This window comes from Corylus avellana, chromosome ca5 (genome assembly GCF_901000735.1).
Source record: "Corylus avellana chromosome ca5, CavTom2PMs-1.0".
Taxonomy (NCBI): domain Eukaryota; kingdom Viridiplantae; phylum Streptophyta; class Magnoliopsida; order Fagales; family Betulaceae; genus Corylus; species Corylus avellana.
In genome coordinates, this window is record NC_081545.1 from 21,388,280 (window position 1) to 21,410,083 (window position 21,804).

The window sequence follows — 21,804 nt, forward strand, 5'->3', positions numbered from 1 at the left end:
CCAAAAATAACAAGCGACGGGGAAGTCGATGATGTGCTGTCGTTTTTGGAATAAAAATCTAACGAAAAAGAAGAAGAAGAAGAAGTGCTAGATTTGGGGCATCATAGATTCACAGTTGTTTGTATTGTATTTGCTTGCTTCTCTACAAATACGGGGGCCCACATCCCCAATCTCTTTCACTCTCATTTTCCAATATAAAAAAGTCTCAATCCATCGCAATTATTACCTCTCCATTAATTCATAACCCGTAGACCAAACACGCCCTCCCCCGAAGACCCGAAAGAGTTCGGCGTCCAATCCCTCTTTCTCTCTCTCTTCCGCAGCAAGGAAAACGAGGGGGGAGAAGCTGGACTTCGTCTTTCTCTCAGTGAAGCTTTCAGTGAGCTGGGGTGGTGCAGCTTCTTCTTCGGGGGTACTGTGCTTCGAGATCTGTTGGTGGGTTAGGGTTTGTATGGGGGGTTCTTGAAGTTGGAGCTTGTGGATTAGGGATTTCTGGGAGGTTTTTTGGAGGGGTTGGTGGGAGAAGAAGATCTGGTGCGCATGAGGCTGAGAGTGGCTGTGTTCTGTATTGGCACTGACTTCGGATGATATTTGGGGAGGGTGTTGGTGAGATTCTCTGGTTTCTTTTTGGGTGGTTCGGTGGGTGGGGTGGGGGGAGGTGGGGAAAGAGGGGGGTTTGATGTTTTTTTATGTTTGGATGACGAATGTGGTTTGGATAGTGGATAGTTGAAATCTTGTTGGGGATAAGGGCGGGTTTTAGTAGGTGAAAAGAAGTGCATTTTTTGTTGTTTTTTTTTTGGGTTTTGAAGAATGAGACACTCTTCTTCGTCGGGGCTTAATCAACAGACTCAGGAAGGTGAGCTCTTCATTTTCCGCAACTTTGGTTTATTTTTTTCGGCTGAATTTTGTAATTTCTGTAAGCGTTTGTATTTTGTGTCTTTCTTCATTGTTAAGATTGAAAGTGATCGAGCCCACATTCTTTGTATTGGTTGCAATTGTTAGTGAGCCCACTTTCCACTTATCCATTACCATTTTCCTTGCCAACTTGTATGTTGGGGTTTGGGTTGAAATGGGTATATGCACTTGAGGCGTTTGAACAATTAGAAAAGAGCAAATGAGCTTCATCCATTTGTCATAGTTCTTAGTGATATATTTTTGGTAGTTCTTTGAGGCATTTGTATGTTCTTTCACATTGGTCATGCTAAAGTATTTCATGTGCGTGTGCATTTTCCTGCTTGTTTATGGTTTAGTTGGAAGCGATTGAGTTTAGTTTCTGTGTATATATGTTACTTACCAATTGAGAATGAGGGGAAAGCTTGTGCTGATTGAAGCCACATTCCATCTGTTTATTATTAATATTTTCCTGCCAATCTGTATGCTGGAGTTTGGGAATAAACGGGTGGATAAACTTGAGGCATGAACCATGGAAGAACCAAATAGTTCCATGTCTTTATCACAGATACTCTATTTTTGTAGCCTTGACTTCCAGTGCTGTGTTCTTAGCTTGTCCATTTGAGATGTATAAAATTTGATGCTACAAATGTTATGTCATGCGTATTGATGCAAGCATGGAAAATTTGTGCAGGAGAGAAGAAATGTTTGAATTCGGAGCTATGGCATGCATGTGCAGGCCCTTTGGTGTCACTGCCTCCTGTAGGAAGCCGGGTGGTCTACTTTACACAGGGTCACAGTGAGCAGGTTAGTGCACGGGGACCAATGTGTTATATGCTGTTGAACTAGGGTATGCATTATTACCTTCTGATAGATATATGTTGGGTTTGCTAGTCCAAAAAATAGGATATATGTTGGGTTTGTTACCTTCTTTTCTCTCTAATTGGGGGTCTGTCTTGTATACTTCTTATTTCTCGTATGCTTCCTTTGTACTTGGGTTGCACCCCTTCTGCTTTCTATTGAAATTGATGTACTTATATATATATATAGGAGCCTCTGTTTTTTTTAAGGAACTGGTCTTGTTACCATTATCTAATTATGCCCGTAATGGCTCAATTGTACACCATGTAGCACCAAGGAGTGGGCAGCAGAGCATGTAGAGCTGGTGAGATACTGAAATTCAATTCAAACTCGAGGTAGTTTTGTTAAAAGGATAGTAAGAGCACAAAGAGGGATGCTTTGTGGGTTGGGGGTTTGTGGAGATTGGTGGTGGAAGCTAAATATGAGAGCATGTGGGAGGGTGGTACTCCAATGCAGTGAACGGGTCCTATGGGGTGTGGGTGTGGAAAAACAGTAGGAGGGGATGGGGGGATTTTTCCAGATCTGTGAGAATGGGCTTAAGATTCGATTTTGGTATGACGTATTGTGTGGAGATCAAACCCTAATGGAAGCTTTTCCGATTTTATATACTATTGCCCGTTTTAAGGAGGCCTTGGTGGCAAACCATATTTTGTTGGCGAACAACATTTGTTAGTGAAATATCACCTTTATCAAACCCCATACATGTTTGAGAGTTTGGTGGTCACTATTTCTTCAACTTCTTGTACTCTATCAGGTTGAACAGAGGGGGTGAGGATAGAATCCATTGGTTCCCATCTAAAAGGCTGACATTCAAGATATTTTTATCATGCTCTTAGCCCCCTGCTAGTGTTTCTTTCCCTTGGAGGAGTATATGGAAAAATAAGGCACCTACAAGAGTGGCTTTCTTTGTATTGACAACAACATTAGGAAGGATTCTGACCTTGAATAATCTAAGAAAGAGGCACTTAATAGTGATGGATTGGTGTTGCATGTGCAGGAACAACGAGAAATCCATCGATCATCTTTTGCACCATTGCATAGTTACTAGAGAGTTATGGGTATGGGTTTTTCGCCTTTTTGGGGTAGAGTGGGTAATGCCCAATCAAGTGGTGGAGTTATTGGCTAGTTGGAGTGGCCGGTTTGGTAGTCATTGTTACTTAGAAGCTTGGAGGATGGCCCCCCCATTGCGTGATGTGGTGCATCTAGAATGGACACAATTCCCGTAACTTTGAAGACTGTGGGAGAATGGTGATAGCTTTAAAAGATTTATTCTTAAAGACTTTCTATAGGTGGATGGTTGCTATCAATAGTTAATAATTCTCGCTTTGCAAGCTTTGTTAAGTTTCTAGATATGTACTCCTTTCCCTTTCCCTTTCCCTGAGCGGGTGTTTCTCTTATATACTCCATTTTTCTTGGGTTGTGTCCTTATGCACTTTAATAAGATTGATTTACTTAAAAAAAATATCTTTTTTTTGATAAGTAAAGCAAAAAATTTTTAAAAAAATATCTTAAGAAGGAATTCATTCGTTGAATTCCAAATTTATTGACTTATGATGTGAATGATCTATAATTTATTATAGTTTTTAGCTATGTTTGGTAATATGAAGGGGGAGGGGGAAGGAGAGGAAAGCTAGGGAAAGGTACCTTACTTTGAAGTTTGGTTGATTAGGGAATATTGGAGAGGAAGGAAAAAGATGTAGTGGGTCCCATGATGATTGTACAATGTGAACACTCGTTCTCTCAACTCTTCCCTTCATTTTTTTGATAAGTATTGTTATGCATATCAAAAAGCACAGAGGGGCGAAAACCCAATATACCTGAAGTATACAATAGAACGCCAAAAAAACAAAAAGAGAAACCCCAAGAAAGAGAAATGCCAAGACACCCACAACAAAACCCTAAACTCTCAACATAACCCTAAACTCTCAACATAACCCTGCCTTTACCCCAGCTTGAGCCGCTGCCTCTAGCATCAAAGTTAATGGATCATTTTAAATTTTTAAGTTCCCTTTTCCTCTTTGGTTTAGAAGATCAGTAGCAGAAAACAGCTCCAGAAGCCTTTTCTCATCACCCCCAAAAGACAACCCTAGAGTGGGAGTGGCTCCCATTGCACTAACAACAGCCTCGGAGTAGCCATCCTCCCCCACCTCTCCATTCTCTCCATCTCCTGTCCCAACCAAAACACTCCCCTTCAACGATTCACCCACCTCATAAGTGGAACGAGGGGAATTCTTCCCAATTTGGGAAGAAACATGATGGTGGGCTTGGAGGGAAAGGGAATCCCTGCATTTATTTTTCCACCCCGAACAAAGGGAGGAAACACCCATTCCTCACAACTTTTTCCCCTCCACCCTCTTCCTTTTGTTTCCTTTGTCTACCCCAATCCAACATTATGTGGGTTGCTGTTTCCAATGAATTGCTTATGTATATATGTTCTGTTGTAAGTTTCAGTTAGCGTCTAACTTTTAGGTATTGCCTTTAAAGTCATTGTCTTGCTGCTTATATATCTTATAAAACTTGTGAATATGAATGTGGTTGCTTCAACAACTAACGCTCCCAGCACATAGATATCTCTTAAATATGGCGGGCTAAGAATATTTGGTGGGCTAAGGTTCCTTTGAAGGACGCTATTTTTGATTGGTTGACGGCTCTAGGAAATATCCTTACCATGGACAGCTTAGGAAGCGGCATGTTATTGTGGCCGATAGGTGTTGTTTGTGTAAGAATAATGGAGAGTCCGTGGACTATCTTCTTCTCCATTGTGAGGTATTTTATGCGTTATAAAATGCTTTTTTCAGTCACTTTGGGCTCTCTTGGGTTATGTGTAGACGAGTAGTTGACTGGTTTGCTTGCTGGTGGACTGTTGGTAGCACTTGGATTGCTACTGTGAGTGGAAGATGCTGCCTTCATGCCTTTTGTGGTGTCTTTGTAGGGAAATGAATGATATGTTTTGAGAACCGTGAGAGGACATTGAAGGAGCTTGAATCTTTTTTTTTTTTTTTTTTTTTGGATAAGTAATAAACCAATCACATTAAAAGCGTAAGGCGTCCCTAAAGGAGCTTGAATCTTTTTTCTTCAATGCTCTTTCTTTGGACAGCTGCATTTGTATCTCTTTTAGTTAGGTGCTTTCTTTTGTATATTTCCTGTATACCTAGGGTGCTTTACGCTTTTAATATGATCTTGATTACTTATATATAAAAAAAGAAGAAGATATCTCTTAAATATTCCATATTTTCTTCATTCCTAATTTTCCATTGTTCTGTCTGTTGCCTGAGCAGGTTGCTGCCTCAACCAACAAAGAAGTGGATGCGCATATTCCCAATTACCCTAACTTGCCCCCACAACTTATTTGTCAGCTTCACAATGTGACCATGCATGTAAGTCTAGATCTGTTCGTTACATCTGCTTTAAACATTTTTGTGGGCTGCTCCTTCAACTGTGTGATGTACAGGCTGATGTGGAGACAGATGAAGTATATGCTCAAATGACCTTGCAACCGCTGAGTCCGGTACTACACTTCTCCTTATCTGGAATTATGAGAGTACTAGTTTTGTTCTATCTTTCATGTTGTAACATAAACTATTTTGTAGCAAGAGCAAAAAGAAGTATACCTACTGCCTGCAGAATTGGGTACTCCCAGCAAACAGCCAAGCAACTATTTCTGTAAAACATTAACTGCAAGTGATACTAGCACTCATGGAGGATTCTCTGTTCCTCGTCGGGCTGCTGAAAAAGTTTTTCCTCCTCTTGTAGGTGACATTTCCCCCTTCTCTGATTTTCATGTACCAATTGTTTTTATTCATTATTTTTTTTTTCTTTTTTTTTTCCTTCAGGACTACACGCTGCAGCCTCCAGCTCAAGAATTAATTGCAAGGGATCTTCATGATAATGAATGGAAGTTCAGACATATATTTCGAGGTAGTTTTCTCAAATATGCCTTTGTTCAAAAATCTATTAGTGTTCCCTGAATTATATATGTTCAAACTTGCATTGTTTGTCTATCGTCTCACTTTATTATTGTTTATGCTGCTTCCTTTCCACATTCGTTTTTCCTAAGTTTCATGATATCATTTCTCTGGCTATGAAAGGGGATTATTATCAGTGACAGCTGTTGTGTTCCATAAATTGTGTTCTAAGGTTCTAACAACAAAAAATTTACAAAGAATAATCTTTTTTTTTTTTTTTTTTTTTTATAAGTACAAAGAGTAATCTTTTTACTGGTATGAGCACTATCCATTGGTTTTACTGTCTACAATAATGTTTTTGGGATTTGAAATTATGAAGTAACGGCCATTCTACTTCTTTTACCATTCTGATTGCTGTGTTCAATTGGCATCATTTGAAGTGTGGCTGCATTGGCTTGTTTGTATTGTTTTTTTCTTTTTCTTTTTTTCAATGTAGTTGTCCTACCCTTGGTTCGTTGAATCCTAGTCAACCTTGGTTATTAGCTAGAAACCTAGAATTTGTGAGTACCTTCATCTATGGTTATAATTATATTATTGAGTATACTTCTTTTGTGAAATAGTTAACGAGAGGAGAACATGGTGAAATAGTTAACTTTCTTCACAGGTATCAAATCCTATTGTTGGCTTCGAATCCATCATGTGGGCTTAGATGTTCCTATCTCATTTATACTTCCTGTACTAGAGTTGTTCCCCTTTGCACTTTTAATGAAATTGAATTATTTATAAAAAAAACTTCTGGTTCTACCATGCTCAACATTCTTCCTGAATTAATGTGCCATTTGATTTACAAAAACAGTTTCTGTGCTTTTTCCCTTTTAACAAAAAGAAAAATCTAATAGCAAAGAACAGGCTATCACCCTTCTTCAATGACCTATTTTTTTTTTTGGGTTAAAAGTAATTTTTTGTCCCAAAGGGGAGGGGGAAGGGGAGATTTAAAGTGATCTCCGCTTCATGAGGTATGGTCCCTAGCCGATTAAGCTACCCGTTGGGTACAGTTACATATGCCTTTGGTTGATGAATTCTTACACTTACCTCCAAACAGTTAAATCCAATAACTGAGTCAGGTCTTGGATGGTTGACTTTGGGTTGCTTGTTTGTGTTGCAAAATCCTATTAACAGCTAGACCAAACTAAAAGGGGAATGAATCCTTTCCTTCTATTCCTGTTCAATCTATATCTCTCTCCGTCTCTTTGTCTCTCCCTCGTGTCACTGCATATAGGGAGTCATAAAGTGATGTCTATTGTCAAAGATGTGGAGAAGTTGGGTTACAAATCTAGCAGAGAGAAAAAAGAAAAAGAAAAAAGGAAACTGATAGCAGTGATGAAGCAACTGAACCACATTCATAGCTAGTAAATTACTCCACTCTTCCTGCAGTCTCTTCTCTTGCTATGTTCTTGCACACAAGATGAAAAGAGGTGGCTTTTCTTATTTAAATATCTGTTTGATGGATCAGAGGTTTCTTTGGTGCCCAAATGAATTGTTTGCAATCTTCACATTCTACTGGATTTTTTTACTATCATGGTAGAAAGGTTAGAGATGTTTCTGTTGTCGATCTTGACTGAATAAGACTTTCTTTCAATTATACTTGGATATGACTGCGCCAGTGCGAATGCTTAAAAAGCGATGGGATGTTGCTAGAGATTCTTTGTTTCAGTTGGATAATGACTTCAAAGCTAACTGATCAATTTTTATGTTATTATGAGGAAAGTGTGCATTCTCTGCCCAAATTAAGCAGATAATTATCTTCGAAAGATATAGTTCCAGCTTCTAATTAGTCTTTCTTGTTTACCATTGCAGGGCAGCCCAAGAGGCATCTTCTTACCACGGGATGGAGTGTGTTTGTGAGTGCAAAGAGACTTGTTGCTGGCGATTCAGTCCTTTTCATCTGGTAAAAATATCACTGATCCGCCATTGATTTGTTCTTTTGTGTTTTTGTTTTCAATTTTTTTTGGTAATCGAGACTTCTGTTGAGTCAAGCAGTGTGAGGTGATTCAATAACTGTACAGTCCTTGCTAGAAATGGTGCTGGGTATGAAATCTGCATTTTACCTGGTAGAAAAAAAAAAAAAAAAAAAAAAAACATTATTATGAGGGTTTGGGTTAGAAGTATTGTGCATGTTATAAGAATGTAATTTTTTTAAAGTAATTCAGTCTCTTTTTTTTTTTTTGATAAGTAATGTTGTATATATCAAAAATGCATAAGGCGCCCCTAAGTACACGGTCTTATTAAAAAGCACAAAGGGACATAACTTAAGTATGCTAAAAGTATACAAGAGAGAATTGGGGAGAACTATAAATTCTAGAAAACTAGAAAAAAACGATGATTGTTGTGAGAGAGATCTGAATATAAAAGTTCATTCAGAGCAATTACCCAAATCTGATTAGAGAATGTAATTAGATCTCTTTTGTAATTCAATCATTGCATGTGCCATGTATGTGGTGCTCCCAGAGTGGCCATCTTCTCTTATTGTCCCATTTTTGATGTATTGAAAGAGAAACTGTAATTATAAGATGAAATTCTGTAAATGTGTTCACTTCCATCAGGAATGAAAAAAATCAACTGCTATTGGGCATCCGGCGAGCGAATCGTCCACAGACTTTCATGCCTTCATCAGTTTTGTCAAGTGATAGCATGCATATTGGTCTTCTTGCTGCTGCAGCTCATGCAGCTGCCACAAATAGCCGCTTTACTATATTTTATAACCCAAGGTGGAGTATTTGTGAATCTTACAGGTTAGATAGGTTACTATATTCATCTTATTGATTCTCATTGCCTTTATTGCAGGGCTAGTCCATCTGAGTTTGTCATACCCCTGGCCAAGTATGTAAAAGCAGTCTACCACACAAGGGTTTCTGTGGGCATGCGATTTAGAATGCTGTTTGAAACAGAAGAGTCAAGTGTGCGACGGTAGGTCTCAATTCTCTTTTTGATTTACATAATGCTTATTGATAAATGTAATTCAAGGTAGCTGTCATAGAGATACTTGAACAAAAAAAGTTAGTCTTCATATAGACAGCAAAGTATTGAAGATGTTAATGCATTCAGAATGTAGTGCGAGACATTGAATCCATTAATTTGGGCATTCCACTTTTCTGACTCTATTTTTGAGTTGGGGTGTCCTCTGTTTTGTGACTTTGTTATCCTGACCAATCTTCCACAACTGCCCCTATGGTTGATGGAAGTCCAGGAAATTTATTTACTTGAAATTTGACAGAGCAAACGATGAAGCGTATTGATGTTATATGAAGCAATAATCAATGTTCTTCCATACTAGTGAAAAAGGAGCCAGGATAACTTTCTATAATGGTTCCTTTTTGGTTTTTTGGCTTTTGACATGTAAAGAACAAAGTTAGCCTTCGAAGTTATATGAAGCAATAATCAATGTTCTTCCATACTAGTGAAAAAGGAGCCAGGATAACTTTCTATAATGGTTCCTTTTTGGTTTTTTGGCTTTTGACATGTAAAGAACAAAGTTAGCCTTCGAATAGACTCTAAAGATTTTAATGCATCCTGAAAGTATTGTGCTGGCATTGGATCCAATAATTGAGTGCTCTACTTTTCTTTACACTTTTTAAGTTGTGGTGGTCTCTCTCATGGTGCTACCCTTCTCTGTTTAACTTCTCCTCTGGTTGACGAAGTCGGGAAATATATTTACTTTAAATTTTACAGAGTAAACAAAAAGCTTCTTGATGTTACATGACGTGGTACTAGCACTATTTTGATGTAATCTTTTAGGAGTAAGTCATCGAATTGCTTGGATATATAATAATCACATCCTTCTTACAAAGTGCTATTGTTTCATTAAGAAATAGAGTTCCTTTTCTGTTTGCAATCCCAGGCTAATTTATTTTAGAATGGTTTTTGGTAGCCTGGAATACTGATGTTACTTATTATTCTGGTTCAATTTTTTTTCTTCTATGAACTCTTTTTAAGCATAAATACTGGCTTATCAAGTAAGAGGGTAACGAAACTGACAGGTTCCTATCTTGTGGGATGAAGTATTGGTTTTTTTTTTTTCATTTTTTTTTAATTTGTTTTTTTCAAATTTCTAATGATTAGATTCCAATTGGTTCTTTTAATAATTGCTCTTAATGTCACTATACCATGGGAGTATGCATCACTTTCCAAGTTCCAGTTAATGCTCCTGTTACACTTACCAATCTGATACGTTGTTCATCTAATTTCTGGTTTGGCTGTGCTTTTTATAATTTTATCGATTACTTATCAAAATAAAATTTCTGGTTTGGCTGTGCCTGGAGAAAACTATGGTTTGAGGTAAATAAGATTTTTTTTCGTTGTCTTCTGTTGGTAATGTAATGCTGTAGTGTATTGTTCTGTTGGATTATTTTTATTTTTCTTCCTCCCTTTGGCTTTCCTTTCAATAATTTTGTTAATGTTAGTGGCAGATGCTTCCTGTACCTGCTAGATGCTTTCACTCAGTTCAAATTTTATGTAAATATAAATTTTAAATCTATATGAACAAACTAAATATCATTGGATATTGTGCGCTATAGGATTGGCTTTTTTACTTTTGTCCTCTTTTCTTTCATTCCATTAAATTCACGTACTCTGAAGTTCCAGTTGCAAATTTAACTTGGTAGGTCCTTCTACTCACTCGACTATAGTTTTGTTCAGGTATATGGGTACTATAACCGGAATCAGTGATTTAGACCCTGTTCGCTGGCCAAATTCACATTGGCGCTCTGTGAAGGTTGGTTGAAGCATTTGGTGATTTGGATGATCATAACTGTGAAATATTGCTTATATATTTTCTGAATTTTTGCACAAAATTTGGTTCTATTTTCAACATTGTAATAGAAGTGTGTTTTCCACTTTTTTTCTTCCGAATGCAGGTTGGATGGGATGAATCTACTGCAGGGGAGAGGCAGCCGAGAGTCTCATTGTGGGAGATTGAACCATTAACAACATTCCCAATGTACCCTTCCCCATTTCCCCTGAGACTGAAGCGACCATGGCCGTCAGGGCTACCCCCTTTCCACGGTTTGATTGGGTTACTTATTTGAAGCTGGAAAAGACACATGATATATTCTTGACTTATATCTCTGATTCTTTTAGTGTTTATCCTGAATCTCTTTAGCATGTGTACTTACAGGTCTCAAAGACGGTGATATGAACATTAATTCTCAACTAATGTGGCTCCAAGGTGGGATTGGAGATCAGGGAATTCAATCTTTGAACTTCCAAGGGTTTGGTGTTACACCCTGGATGCAGCCAAGGCTTGATACTTCTGCGCCAGGTCTACAACCAGATCTATACCAAGCCGTAGCAGCTGCTGCACTTCAGGATTTGAGGACAGTGGATCCTTCCAAATGTTCTTCTCAATCTTTCCTGCAGCTCCAGCAATCTCAGAATGTCTCCAATGGGCCTGCCTTGACTCAGAGGCAGATGTTACAGCACTCCCAATCACAAAATAACTTTCTTCAGAGCTTCCAAGAAAATCAGGCCCCCACCCAAGGTCAGCTTCTGCAACAACCATTGCAGCGGTACCACCCATATAATGATCAGCGGCAGCAGCAGCAACTTCAACAGTCCCAGCAATTGCACCATTTGTCTGTCCAGCAGCAGATCCCAAATGTCATCTCTGCTCTATCTAATTTTGCACCCACCCAGTCACATGCTTCATCTCTGCAGCCCATCTCTTCACAATGCCAGCAGCAGAGCTTTCCTGACCCTGTTGGGAACCCTATTTCCACATCTGGTGTATCTCCTATGCACAGTATATTAGGTTCATTATCCCAAGATGGAGCATCCCATTTACTTAACTTTAATGTATCCAACACTGCAATCTCTTCTTCTTCCATGTTACCCAAGCAAATTGTGGTTGAGCCTCACCTTCCATCTGGAGCTGCTGAGTGTGTAGTGCCTCAGGTGGGACAGTTGGGAACTTCTCAGTCACATGTCTCTGAACTTGCTACTTTGCCTCCATTTCCTGGGAGGGAGTACTCTGCATACCAAGGTGCTACTGATCCACAAAGCAATCTTTTGTTTGGGGTCAATATTGATTCCTCGATGCTGCAAAATGGGATGCCAAACCTGAGAAATATTGGCAGTGAAAATGATTCATTGTCTATGCCATTTGCTGCTTCAAATTTTACAAGTGCTGCAGGCACTGATTTTCCACTAAATTCGGACATGACAACTTCAAGTTGTATAGATGAATCAGGTTTCTTGCAGTCTTCCGAAAATGTGGACCAAGTAAATCCATCTACCGGAACCTTTGTGAAGGTAACGGAATGTTCATCTTCTTTTGCAAGCATTTGTCGTAGCCTATTATATTATACATAGGTCATGTATCTGGGAGTCTTCCTGTTGGTAATGGGTGACTTATTGTCTACTTATTAAGTTTTCTCGCTGTAGAAGTTGTTGCAGATGCAGATCCTATGGCAATCTTTTCCCCTTAAACTTTCTTCTGGGTTTGTCTCCTTGTGTCTTCCAGAAGCTTTTCGTTAGGGTTGCCCTTAATTTCTGACATCAATTTCTTGGCTTCTAAATGCTTCCAATGTAATAAATTATCTGCTTTCTTTACAAATAAAATTTTTCTAGAGGATGGTACCTGTACCAGCTGATTGCAATATTTATGATATCTTCTATTGAAACATGACCTAGCTCAGTTATTTCTTTCAACTGAAAAGTCTATTTGTACCGTGATGTGCATAATTTACTGCCAAATGGATGATTGTCTGTGTGCTCATTGATGTCATAAATTTTTTGTCCAAATTATAGCGGCCATTACTTTTTACTGTGGTTCTATTATGCAATGCTGGATTAAGGCAAATAGTTTTTGGTCGTTCATAAGTGGTGTAATTCCAACAGGTTCACAAGTCAGGGTCCTTTGGGAGGTCACTGGATATTTCCAAATTCAGCAGCTATGATGAGCTGCGCAGTGAGCTCGCTCGCATGTTTGGCCTTGAAGGCCAATTAGAGGACCCACAGAGATCAGGCTGGCAGCTTGTATTCGTTGACCGGGAGAATGATGTTCTTCTCCTGGGTGATGACCCTTGGCAGTAAGTCACAAACTATACTCTCATTTTCTTATGTTTTCATAATTCTAATACAAAGCCATCTATTTTTTCATTCTCTCTGATTTTCTTGAATTGTTGTTCTTATGATTGTTACACATTAATTGTTGATAACTGCCTGTGAGTATGGTGCTTGAACCATTTAAAGGATATTCTTCTTTGTTGTCAAAACGAAATATTAGGGACAGCTTACATATGAAATTCTTAGTTTCTAGCTCTCTTTTTATATGATGCTTTGACGAATCATACATCTTTGATGACTGGGGGCATGTATTTTGCTAATTGGAGAATGTAGGATAACTTATATCATCTTGTTTGTTGGAGTGCTATCATGACACAAATTAACTAGCCAATTCAAGTTTGCGGTTTGATCAATTTTCCTTGGCTGGATTTATTTGACCGAATGAATACATTTTGTTATGACTACATGCATATTTGGTGGTATCTGATTAAAAAATCAGTTATCTGCTTATTCCAGTAAGTGGAATAAGCAAATCTATGGCTCGATGATTGGTTGGCATTACACTTGCTTCCAATTTCTTGTGCATAAATTGATGTGTAGTGTGCAGAAAAAAGTTTTTTTTTTTTTAGTTGTGGGTAAGACACCTCAGAGGCACATAGGACAACAAAACACTAAATGCATGAGTTTAAAAGCCTTTATTAAACATATATGCGGAAAGTTAAAGGTCTAAACATAGCATAATAAGTGTTTGAAAAGTTTCCTCTTCATGTCCTTGGGCACTTATTGAACATAAGTGAATCTTAAATCATGACATGAAATGAAATCCCCCATCTAAGCTGCGTCCGACCTCTTACTACGTCTCAACCTGACCTGGAAACAAAACGAATGAGCAAAAAAGCTCAATGAATAATATTCTCAACCAATTTAAAACCGATTGGTTAAAACATTTTTCTGTGAAAAACCTTGATACAACATTTAAATGTTAGTGCTGTTCTAACTTATTTTTGGTTTTGATTTAGTTAATATTTACTTTTTTTGCCTGCAGGGAGTTTGTAAACAATGTATGGTATATAAAAATACTCTCTCCACTTGAAGTGCAACAAATGGGCAGAGAAGGCATCAACCCTGGAAGTTCTGCTAAACTCTCTAATGGCAGCAATCATTGTGATGACTTTGTGAGCCGACAGGGCTTGAGGAATTCAAGCAATGGGATTGCATCTATGGGGCCTCTTGACTACTAAGGCAAATGCTTTGAAAATAGAGTCAAGAATTAGCGGCTAATGAAATTTTAAAAATATCAGGTACTGTTTCTTCTGAGAAGTGTATTAAAACTTGTATATCAGTTATTGTTGTATATTACATAATAGGACACTTTGTTTCTGTGTCAACCACGATAGTGCTTAGTACAAGATGTATTGTTTAGGTGGATCAAATCTTAATGGTAGCAGATTGCTTGCTATATTATGTTGTAGTTTATTAGAGGAGATTAAAGACATCATGACATTTAAGGAAGAGCTAAGCATTTAGTTTTGTCTCATTTGATTTGTTATACATTTTGAAGTGAACTTTGAAGACTGAAAGTAACATGGTGAGTTTCATTTCTCTTATTTCAAATTGAGTTTTATACATCCGGATATTATTTAATGTTTTACATCATTCTTTTGAATCTGTTGGTTTATCACATGCATTAAAGCCCATGTATAAGATAAGATTAATGACACCATAGCATTTAACTGAGTGCAAAACTTACGGAGGCTCCATTCCGTTTGATTCAGCTTAAAATATTTTCTAAAAAATGTTTTTTTGTATTTTTCGGTGTTTGGCACTTTGGTGGGACTGAAAATATTTTCGGTTTGACCAAAAAAATTCCTTTAGTTTTGAAAAATGGTTTATACTCTTAAATTTTGTAAACTATTTTTTGAGTTTGAGTTTCTCAAACCGCTTGGTCACTATAGTTCGACGAACCTCCACTGAAGGTTTTTAGAACTTGTTGACTTTTTTTTTACCTTCGCTCATTTTTCATTTGAGCCAAATGTCTCCAGAAAAAAATATTACACCGCCTAATTACTGGTAAATTTTACTATCTTATTTGAGAGCTTGAATTTAAAATTTTTATAATTTTAAATTTGATTGGTGTCGAGGTGGATTGTGTACCTACAAATTATGAAAATTTCCTTGCCGACAACTATGAATTCATGGTCAGACTGGCAAGACCTAAAACACCACCAACCTCCATCTGCTACAGGGTACACCGTACACCGTACAGCAACACACCTCTCACCTCACCCTCGTCGCCTAACCACAGCAAAACGCCACTTCCATCTTTGGTCAAACATGACCCAGGAACCCAAATTTCATTACTGAAAAGCAGCAGCATGGAAGAAATGAATAATATTGTTTGGTGGATGAAATCAGCAATGGCCTCAAGCTGCCTTTCTGGGAAGAAAGGTAAAAGGCATTAGAAGCCCGCTGGCCCTAAAGGGCTGAAGGGACTCCGACACTCAAGTTCGTATGGGGTGTTGTGATGGAGAGCTCTGTGGTGAGGATAAAATATTATTGACAGTGTGGTAGGTCTAAGATTTGTGTACGGGCTTTATATACCGACATATAGAGCCTTCTGGAGTCCTCTAGAGTTTGCTGGGGAAGTCATAGTGTTTCGGATCGAGTCATAGAACGGCAAGGCTTGATCTGGGGTGTGGGCCTTCTTCTTAGATGGGTATTTACTGGATCCTCCAGGAGTCTCCCAATTCTCTTGAATGATTAGTAATTCCATCCATGAGAATTTTGAAATGTGTCTTTGAGCCCGTGGCTAGGCCTTTGATGGATTTTCTTGTGGCGAGGTATTCAAGTGCTCCAAATATAAGATCATAAAATGAATAATTCTCCAAGGACTTCAATTCAATTTGTTTAATTTCTCTTTTATTTGAACAAAGGAACCATTACAGGGCCTTGTCACCAATTATGTCGACCCAAAATTCAACGCATGCTCGATATAAAATCACTTTTTTTTTTTTTGGTTTATCTCGCTCGCATACTACAATAACTTGAGTCAACTATTTGAGTACGGTTAGAAATCACATTTTATCTTTTAATGTTGAAGTGTCCGTCCAAATCAACTCTTGGATCAGTTCGTGTAAAAAAAAAAATCATGGTTAGTTGAGACTGTCATTTTAGTATTATATATAACATTACTCTGACCATTAAGAAATACCAATTTTTTTAAAGAAAATAACTTCTATCATAAACTCACTCTTTTACAACCTCTAATAGGAGTTTGACGTGTCAACTTGAGACACCAAATAGAATAAACATGAAAACACCGGATGTTTGGAACAAACTAAACCCATTGTTTATCATTGAAAAAAAGTGGCATTGTTGCTCATTCAACAAAAACCACCAGATCCACATACATCCGCCTCCTCCACTGAACTCTGCCTTCGAAATTAGTTGAAGGTGACCGCATCACCCTGCCCTACCTATGTAAGCATGATTTACTAATGATTTCTTCTTCCAACGGCCCACTACAAGTAACCCATTTTCACACACACACTCTCTCTCTAGACAATTGACAAATTTTTTTTGTTGAAAAATGCTACTAGTAGGATCTGTCACTTTTTCTATTATCCTAGAGTGACCGTAATTTTTAAAATTATTATTAAATTTTAATTAAATAATAATTTTAAAAGTCACATTATTTTTATAAAATAAAAATAACATTAATATTTTTTTAGTTAAAAGCTAGAGGAAAAAACTTATTTGTTATAATAGGTACCAAAACTCATAGCAGCTCTTATTGTTAAAATTAGAAATTCGAATCTTCATATATTTTATGATATGTCAAAACTAGTAGACTAGACAATCTTTTCTTTTTCTTTTTTTTTTGTTTCCCGCGTCTGCCACCGCATGCGTATATATATATATATATATATAAAAAGGTCATGCGAATCCAATCCAAGAAGAAAAAAAGAAAGGAAGAAAAGACAAAGGTCCAGTGATGAGGTAGGTTGCACGTGTTAATCTAACTCGGCAGGTGGAAACATGAATCCCAACTGTACACTGTTGACTGTACCGCACGAACAGCAGTCAGTTAAAAGAAACATCTTTATGTGGGCCCCGCATCTTCATGTCTCCTCCGAGAATGCCCATGTCGCTTGTTGCCTCGGAAACTGTAGCTGTTTGCTCGGAAGGAAAGTTTCCTCTTCAATTGAATTTCCACATCATTCCCTGTTTTTCGGGACCAAAATAATAATAATAATATACTACTAATAATATTAAAATGCTCAATACTCTCTGACTCTGTTTACCAAATCAATGCACTTTGAAAGAAAAAGAACAAAAAAAACTTTTATTTTTACATTTTCACATAATAAGGGATAAGAGATTCGAATTAGTGACTTTTATTTCATAAAGCGTGGTCTCTAACCGATTGAGCTATTCTTTAAATTGATTTGAAGGAAATTTTCTTTAATTTATTCTAATAAGTGACAAGTATAAATTCAATGTGTTTGGATTTTTCAAAAATCTCAATGTTTGAGTTTCTAGGTTAGTAAAATGCAATAAATTACTGTTAAGAATATTAAATAAAACATATAAGATATGACATTTGAGAATTAGGATCCTCTCAATTTCATTTGAACTGGAGAATATCTAGTTAGTTATAATGGAGGAATATTTTTGTCCCATCAAAAATCAATTTAGATTGGAGAGGAATTTCCTCTAAATCAGTTTAGAAAAAATTGTTGTCAAAAAAAAAAAAAAAAAAAGGACATAATGCTACATATTCCACTTTTATTTTACCCACATTTCATTGGATTAATATCTTAGTGCCTATCAGTTTTAGATCAACTCTTGTTAAAATAAAAATAAAAATTCAAAAGCTAATAGAAACTGTTATATTAGCTCAATAAGATAAAAGTGTACTATATAGCATTAGTAAAAAAATTATAAAAAATAAAAAATGATGGACATTGCCATTCCCATCGAGAAATGCTATTTTTCTATCTCTCATCTATCTCCATTTTTTTTTTTTTTTTGCAAACCCATCATTAGATCCGTAAAACTCACATAATTTGAAAAGAGATATGCGATAGTGCAATAAAAAGACAATTTTTTACCCATAAAAGTCTTAAGTAGCAAGAGGCCATAGGCCCATCAGTGGGTGGAGCCACGTCAACTACAAATAGAGTCTATGACTTCTTGCCATCTAAGGCTTTAATGAACAAAAAATAATTTTTTTATTACACTACAACATTTTCTCATTTGATAAAGAGACGAATAAGAAAATGAGGAACACGAGGTCTCATTCGCATAAAGCCAATGAAATGGGGTTAGGAACACTGCTTATAATAATAATAAAAGATTCAAAAACTTTCACACCTTTAAGTCTTAATATGGGGGTTAGGAACATTATTTATAATAATAATAATAATAAAGATTCAAAAACTTGCACATCTTTAAGTCTTAATATAGAGGTTAGTTTTAGCTACAAGTCAACCCCCACACATGCACATGAATAAAACTGGTTGGTAGCTGACCTGAGTAATGGGAAGAGTAGTTCAATTCTTCAATCCTTCATTGGGGATGTATATTATTAATACCATATCCCATTTCAGCTCTCAGAGATTCAAAATTATCCGCTCTACTTGTTTCCTACACCAAATTAGACTGCTCAAGTAGTGGGGGCACGGCCGTTGGGTTAACAAAAATGGGCGCCGCAGAGTACCAGCCGCTGCTACTCGGCCTCGACTCGCATTCCCGGATTCCCGACTTGTCGTCCATCGCAATCGAAGAGTTCTTGGAGCACCAGCCAGTGGCCGTCCGATGGTGGCCGCGTTTAGTCGGGTGGGAGTCCAGGCTCCTCTGGCTTCTATCAGGCTCATCCATTATTGTCTCCATCTTCAATTACATGCTTAGCTTTGTCACCCTCATGTTCACTGGCCATTTGGGCGCGCTCGAGCTAGCTGGGGCATCAATAGCCAGCGTCGGAATTCAAGGTCTTGCTTACGGGATTATGGTATGCTTTCTACTCTGTACACTATTATACAACTGTGATATAAATTGGAATAACATGACAGTAAAAAGTTAAAAACTGATTTTCATTGCCACGCGTCGACAGTTGGGCATGGCCAGTGCTGTGCAGACAGTGTGCGGACAAGCATACGGGGCGAAGAAGCTAGCGGCAATGGGCATCATATGCCAGAGAGCAATCATTCTGCACCTGGGAGCAGCAGTGATCCTCACCTTCCTCTATTGGTTCTCTGGCCCAATCCTTGTGGCCATTGGGCAGTCGGAGAGCATAGCTGAGCAAGGAGAGATTTTTGCACGCGGCTTGATACCCCAGCTTTATGCATTTGCAATAAGCTGCCCAATGCAGAGGTTTCTGCAAGCACAGAACATTGTGAATCCTCTGGCATACATGTCTGTGGGAGTGTTCTTGCTGCACACTCTGCTCACATGGCTGGTTGTTTATGTTTTGGATTATGGCCTTTTGGGGGCTGCTCTCACACTAAGCTTCTCTTGGTGGATTCTTGTCGTTCTCAATGGACTTTACATTCTTTTGAGCCCCTCTTGCAAGGAAACATGGACTGGTTTCTCCATGAAAGCCTTCAAAGGAATTTGGCCTTATTTCAAGCTCACTGTAGCTTCTGCTGTCATGTTGTGGTATGTTACAAACATTTAATTTGCCTCTCTTTCTCTCTCTCTCTCTCTCTCTCTCTCTCTTTTTCTCTCTAGATTCTAATAGTTATCATGATGTGTTTTAATATAGTTTGGAGATATGGTACAACCAAGGATTAGTACTCATATCAGGGCTCCTCCCTAACCCCACAATCTCACTAGACTCCATTTCTATTTGGTATGTCAAATCTTATCTCTCCTCTGTTTTTTGTTTTGATTAATCATATTTAGCAGACCGTTATACGATTGCCATACAACTAGAATGACGTGGCAGCAAAAATTAGCTTTACCTTGTATAACAGTCTACTAAATTACATTACTTCTGTTTTTGTTTTGCTTTCCTTTTTGCGAACATTGTAAACTAACTTGACAAAGTTGTAATGTGCATATAATTCAGCATGAATTACTTGAACTGGGACATGCAATTTATGTTGGGCCTTAGTGCTGCAGCCAGGTTTGTGACACAATATATAGAATTTCCATATATATATATATATATTGCTCTTTTGCTTGTTCTATTGAACATAAGAAATACAATTACAAAGTAAAAAATAATGGGTTTCTGTTGGATCTGGCAGTGTTCGAGTGAGTAATGAGCTTGGGGCAGGGCATCCAAGGGTTGCAAAATTTTCAGTAGGGGTGGTGAATGCAACCAGCATCCTGATTAGCATAGTTTTCAGTGCAATTGTTCTCATCTTCCAAGTTGGATTGAGCAAACTCTTTACAAGTGACACTGAGGTTATTGCGGCAGTCTCTAGTTTGACTCCATTGCTTGCCGTTTCTGTTTTCTTGAATGGCATTCAACCTATACTCTCAGGTATTATTTAATAACATGCTATCCTCTCTCGCAGCAGATGAAATGAAATAAGAGAAAACGTTATTTAGTAGACTGAAATGATGTGACAGTAAAAATTATTATTTATTTACATTTGCTTTGAAATTTCAGGTGTGGCGATTGGGAGCGGATGGCAAGGTGTGGTGGCTTATGTTAACCTCGCCACTTACTATATTATTGGTCTTCCAATTGGATGTGTTCTTGGCTTCAAAACCAGTCTAGGAGTGGCAGTAAGTCCAATCTCTAGCTTCCTCTCTCTCTCTCTCACTATCACTTAAATCGTAATGGGATGGGTGTTAAATCACCACTTGTTCCAAAAACACGGATAAAAAAAAATAAATTTAATTATTTAATCAATATCTAACGACGGAATGGTGGCGGGATTTGTCAGGGAATTTGGTGGGGCATGATCATTGGAGTTCTTTTGCAAACGGTAACTCTAATTATTCTTACCGCCAGAACAAATTGGAATGCTGAGGTAATTAATTTATTTTCATTTAGGTATCTGTAACGTAACTATATATATCAGAGTTTCGTTCTTGACTTTACCGGGTGTTTTCTCTTATATAGTTCTTGAGTGCTTCGGTTGCGCCCATTGCGCTATTTCAATGAACCTACATTCCCTATAAAAAGAATGCAAATATCAGATTTGGATTGCATTTGACATGTTTTTCTATAATGTTTTTGTAGGTTGTAAGAGCTGCTGAAAGATTGAAGAAATCTGCAGATGAAGAGAATTTAGACTTGGTGGTTGACATATAAAGCAACAGCACTGGGAGGAGACACCAAAAGGCAAAGAGCATGTGCTGAGCAAAAGTAGAGAGATGAGTTTTAGGCAAAGCTAATCGTAGGAAATTCTGTTCTTTTCGAAATTAGTTTTAGGGTTTCCTCTTTTTGCACAATTTTTTTTTTATGAGTTACTTATGAAAGAAAAAAAGGTCAACTTGTGTCAAATATATCTTACAAGGATTAAGATCATTTACAAGGACCAAGGTCCTCTGGAGTTCCTAAGCAAAATGAAGGATCAAGATTATGCCATCTCATCAATCCGTTAATATACAACCCTATGATAACGATTAAAAAAATGAACACACAAATGTCAACTGTCACAGATATCCCTAGGGTGGTGTAAAAAATTCTGAAAAATGGCCCACCCTACCGATTTGATTGGGTCGAGGTTCTACTACTACTCTCAAGACAAACATGTTTTTAATGCATTTTTTTTTTTTTTTTTCTAATTAAAGAGTATGAGAGGACGACCAATTGTGGTTATTTTACCTATGAAAGTTGCTTAGGAAGACCTAAAGGCATAAACGGTGAAGAACTGTAGGTTAGGTTGCTAACACTAATCAAGAGTAAATGATTTCCATGTCGGGTTTCGAACTCATTCCCTAATGCATGCCTAATCACATGGGAATTGCCTTGATATCAATGAACCACTGCCACCGATGGTAAAAAAAAAAAAATGCTTACCATCAGTGGCAGTGGTTCATTGATATCAAGGCAATTCTCATGTGATTAGGTCACCGATGGTGAGCATTATTTGCAAGCATTCATTACCTTTTTTTTTTTATC

The 21,804-nt window shown here is 37.6% G+C and overlaps 2 protein-coding genes across 2 annotated transcripts; both read left to right on the plus strand.

Annotated features, from left to right (window-relative positions):
• Positions 1-678: 678 nt before the first annotated feature.
• LOC132180366 (auxin response factor 6-like) lies at positions 679-14,256 on the plus strand. The gene is made up of 14 exons (XM_059593162.1): positions 679-856; positions 1,586-1,698; positions 5,031-5,129; positions 5,204-5,260; positions 5,343-5,501; positions 5,586-5,670; positions 7,515-7,605; positions 8,261-8,425; positions 8,502-8,624; positions 10,353-10,428; positions 10,571-10,718; positions 10,831-11,963; positions 12,552-12,742; positions 13,765-14,256. Exons 1-14 carry the CDS (start codon positions 811-813, stop codon positions 13,958-13,960), a joined length of 2,682 nt encoding a protein of 893 aa, XP_059449145.1. The 5' UTR covers positions 679-810; the 3' UTR covers positions 13,961-14,256.
• Positions 14,257-18,326: 4,070 nt separating this feature from the next.
• On the plus strand, positions 18,327-21,207 carry LOC132180981 (protein DETOXIFICATION 41). The gene is made up of 8 exons (XM_059594005.1): positions 18,327-18,732; positions 18,835-19,379; positions 19,486-19,572; positions 19,792-19,848; positions 19,973-20,211; positions 20,341-20,459; positions 20,621-20,707; positions 20,920-21,207. Exons 1-8 carry the CDS (start codon positions 18,424-18,426, stop codon positions 20,989-20,991), a joined length of 1,515 nt encoding a protein of 504 aa, XP_059449988.1. The 5' UTR covers positions 18,327-18,423; the 3' UTR covers positions 20,992-21,207.
• Positions 21,208-21,804: the final 597 nt, after the last annotated feature.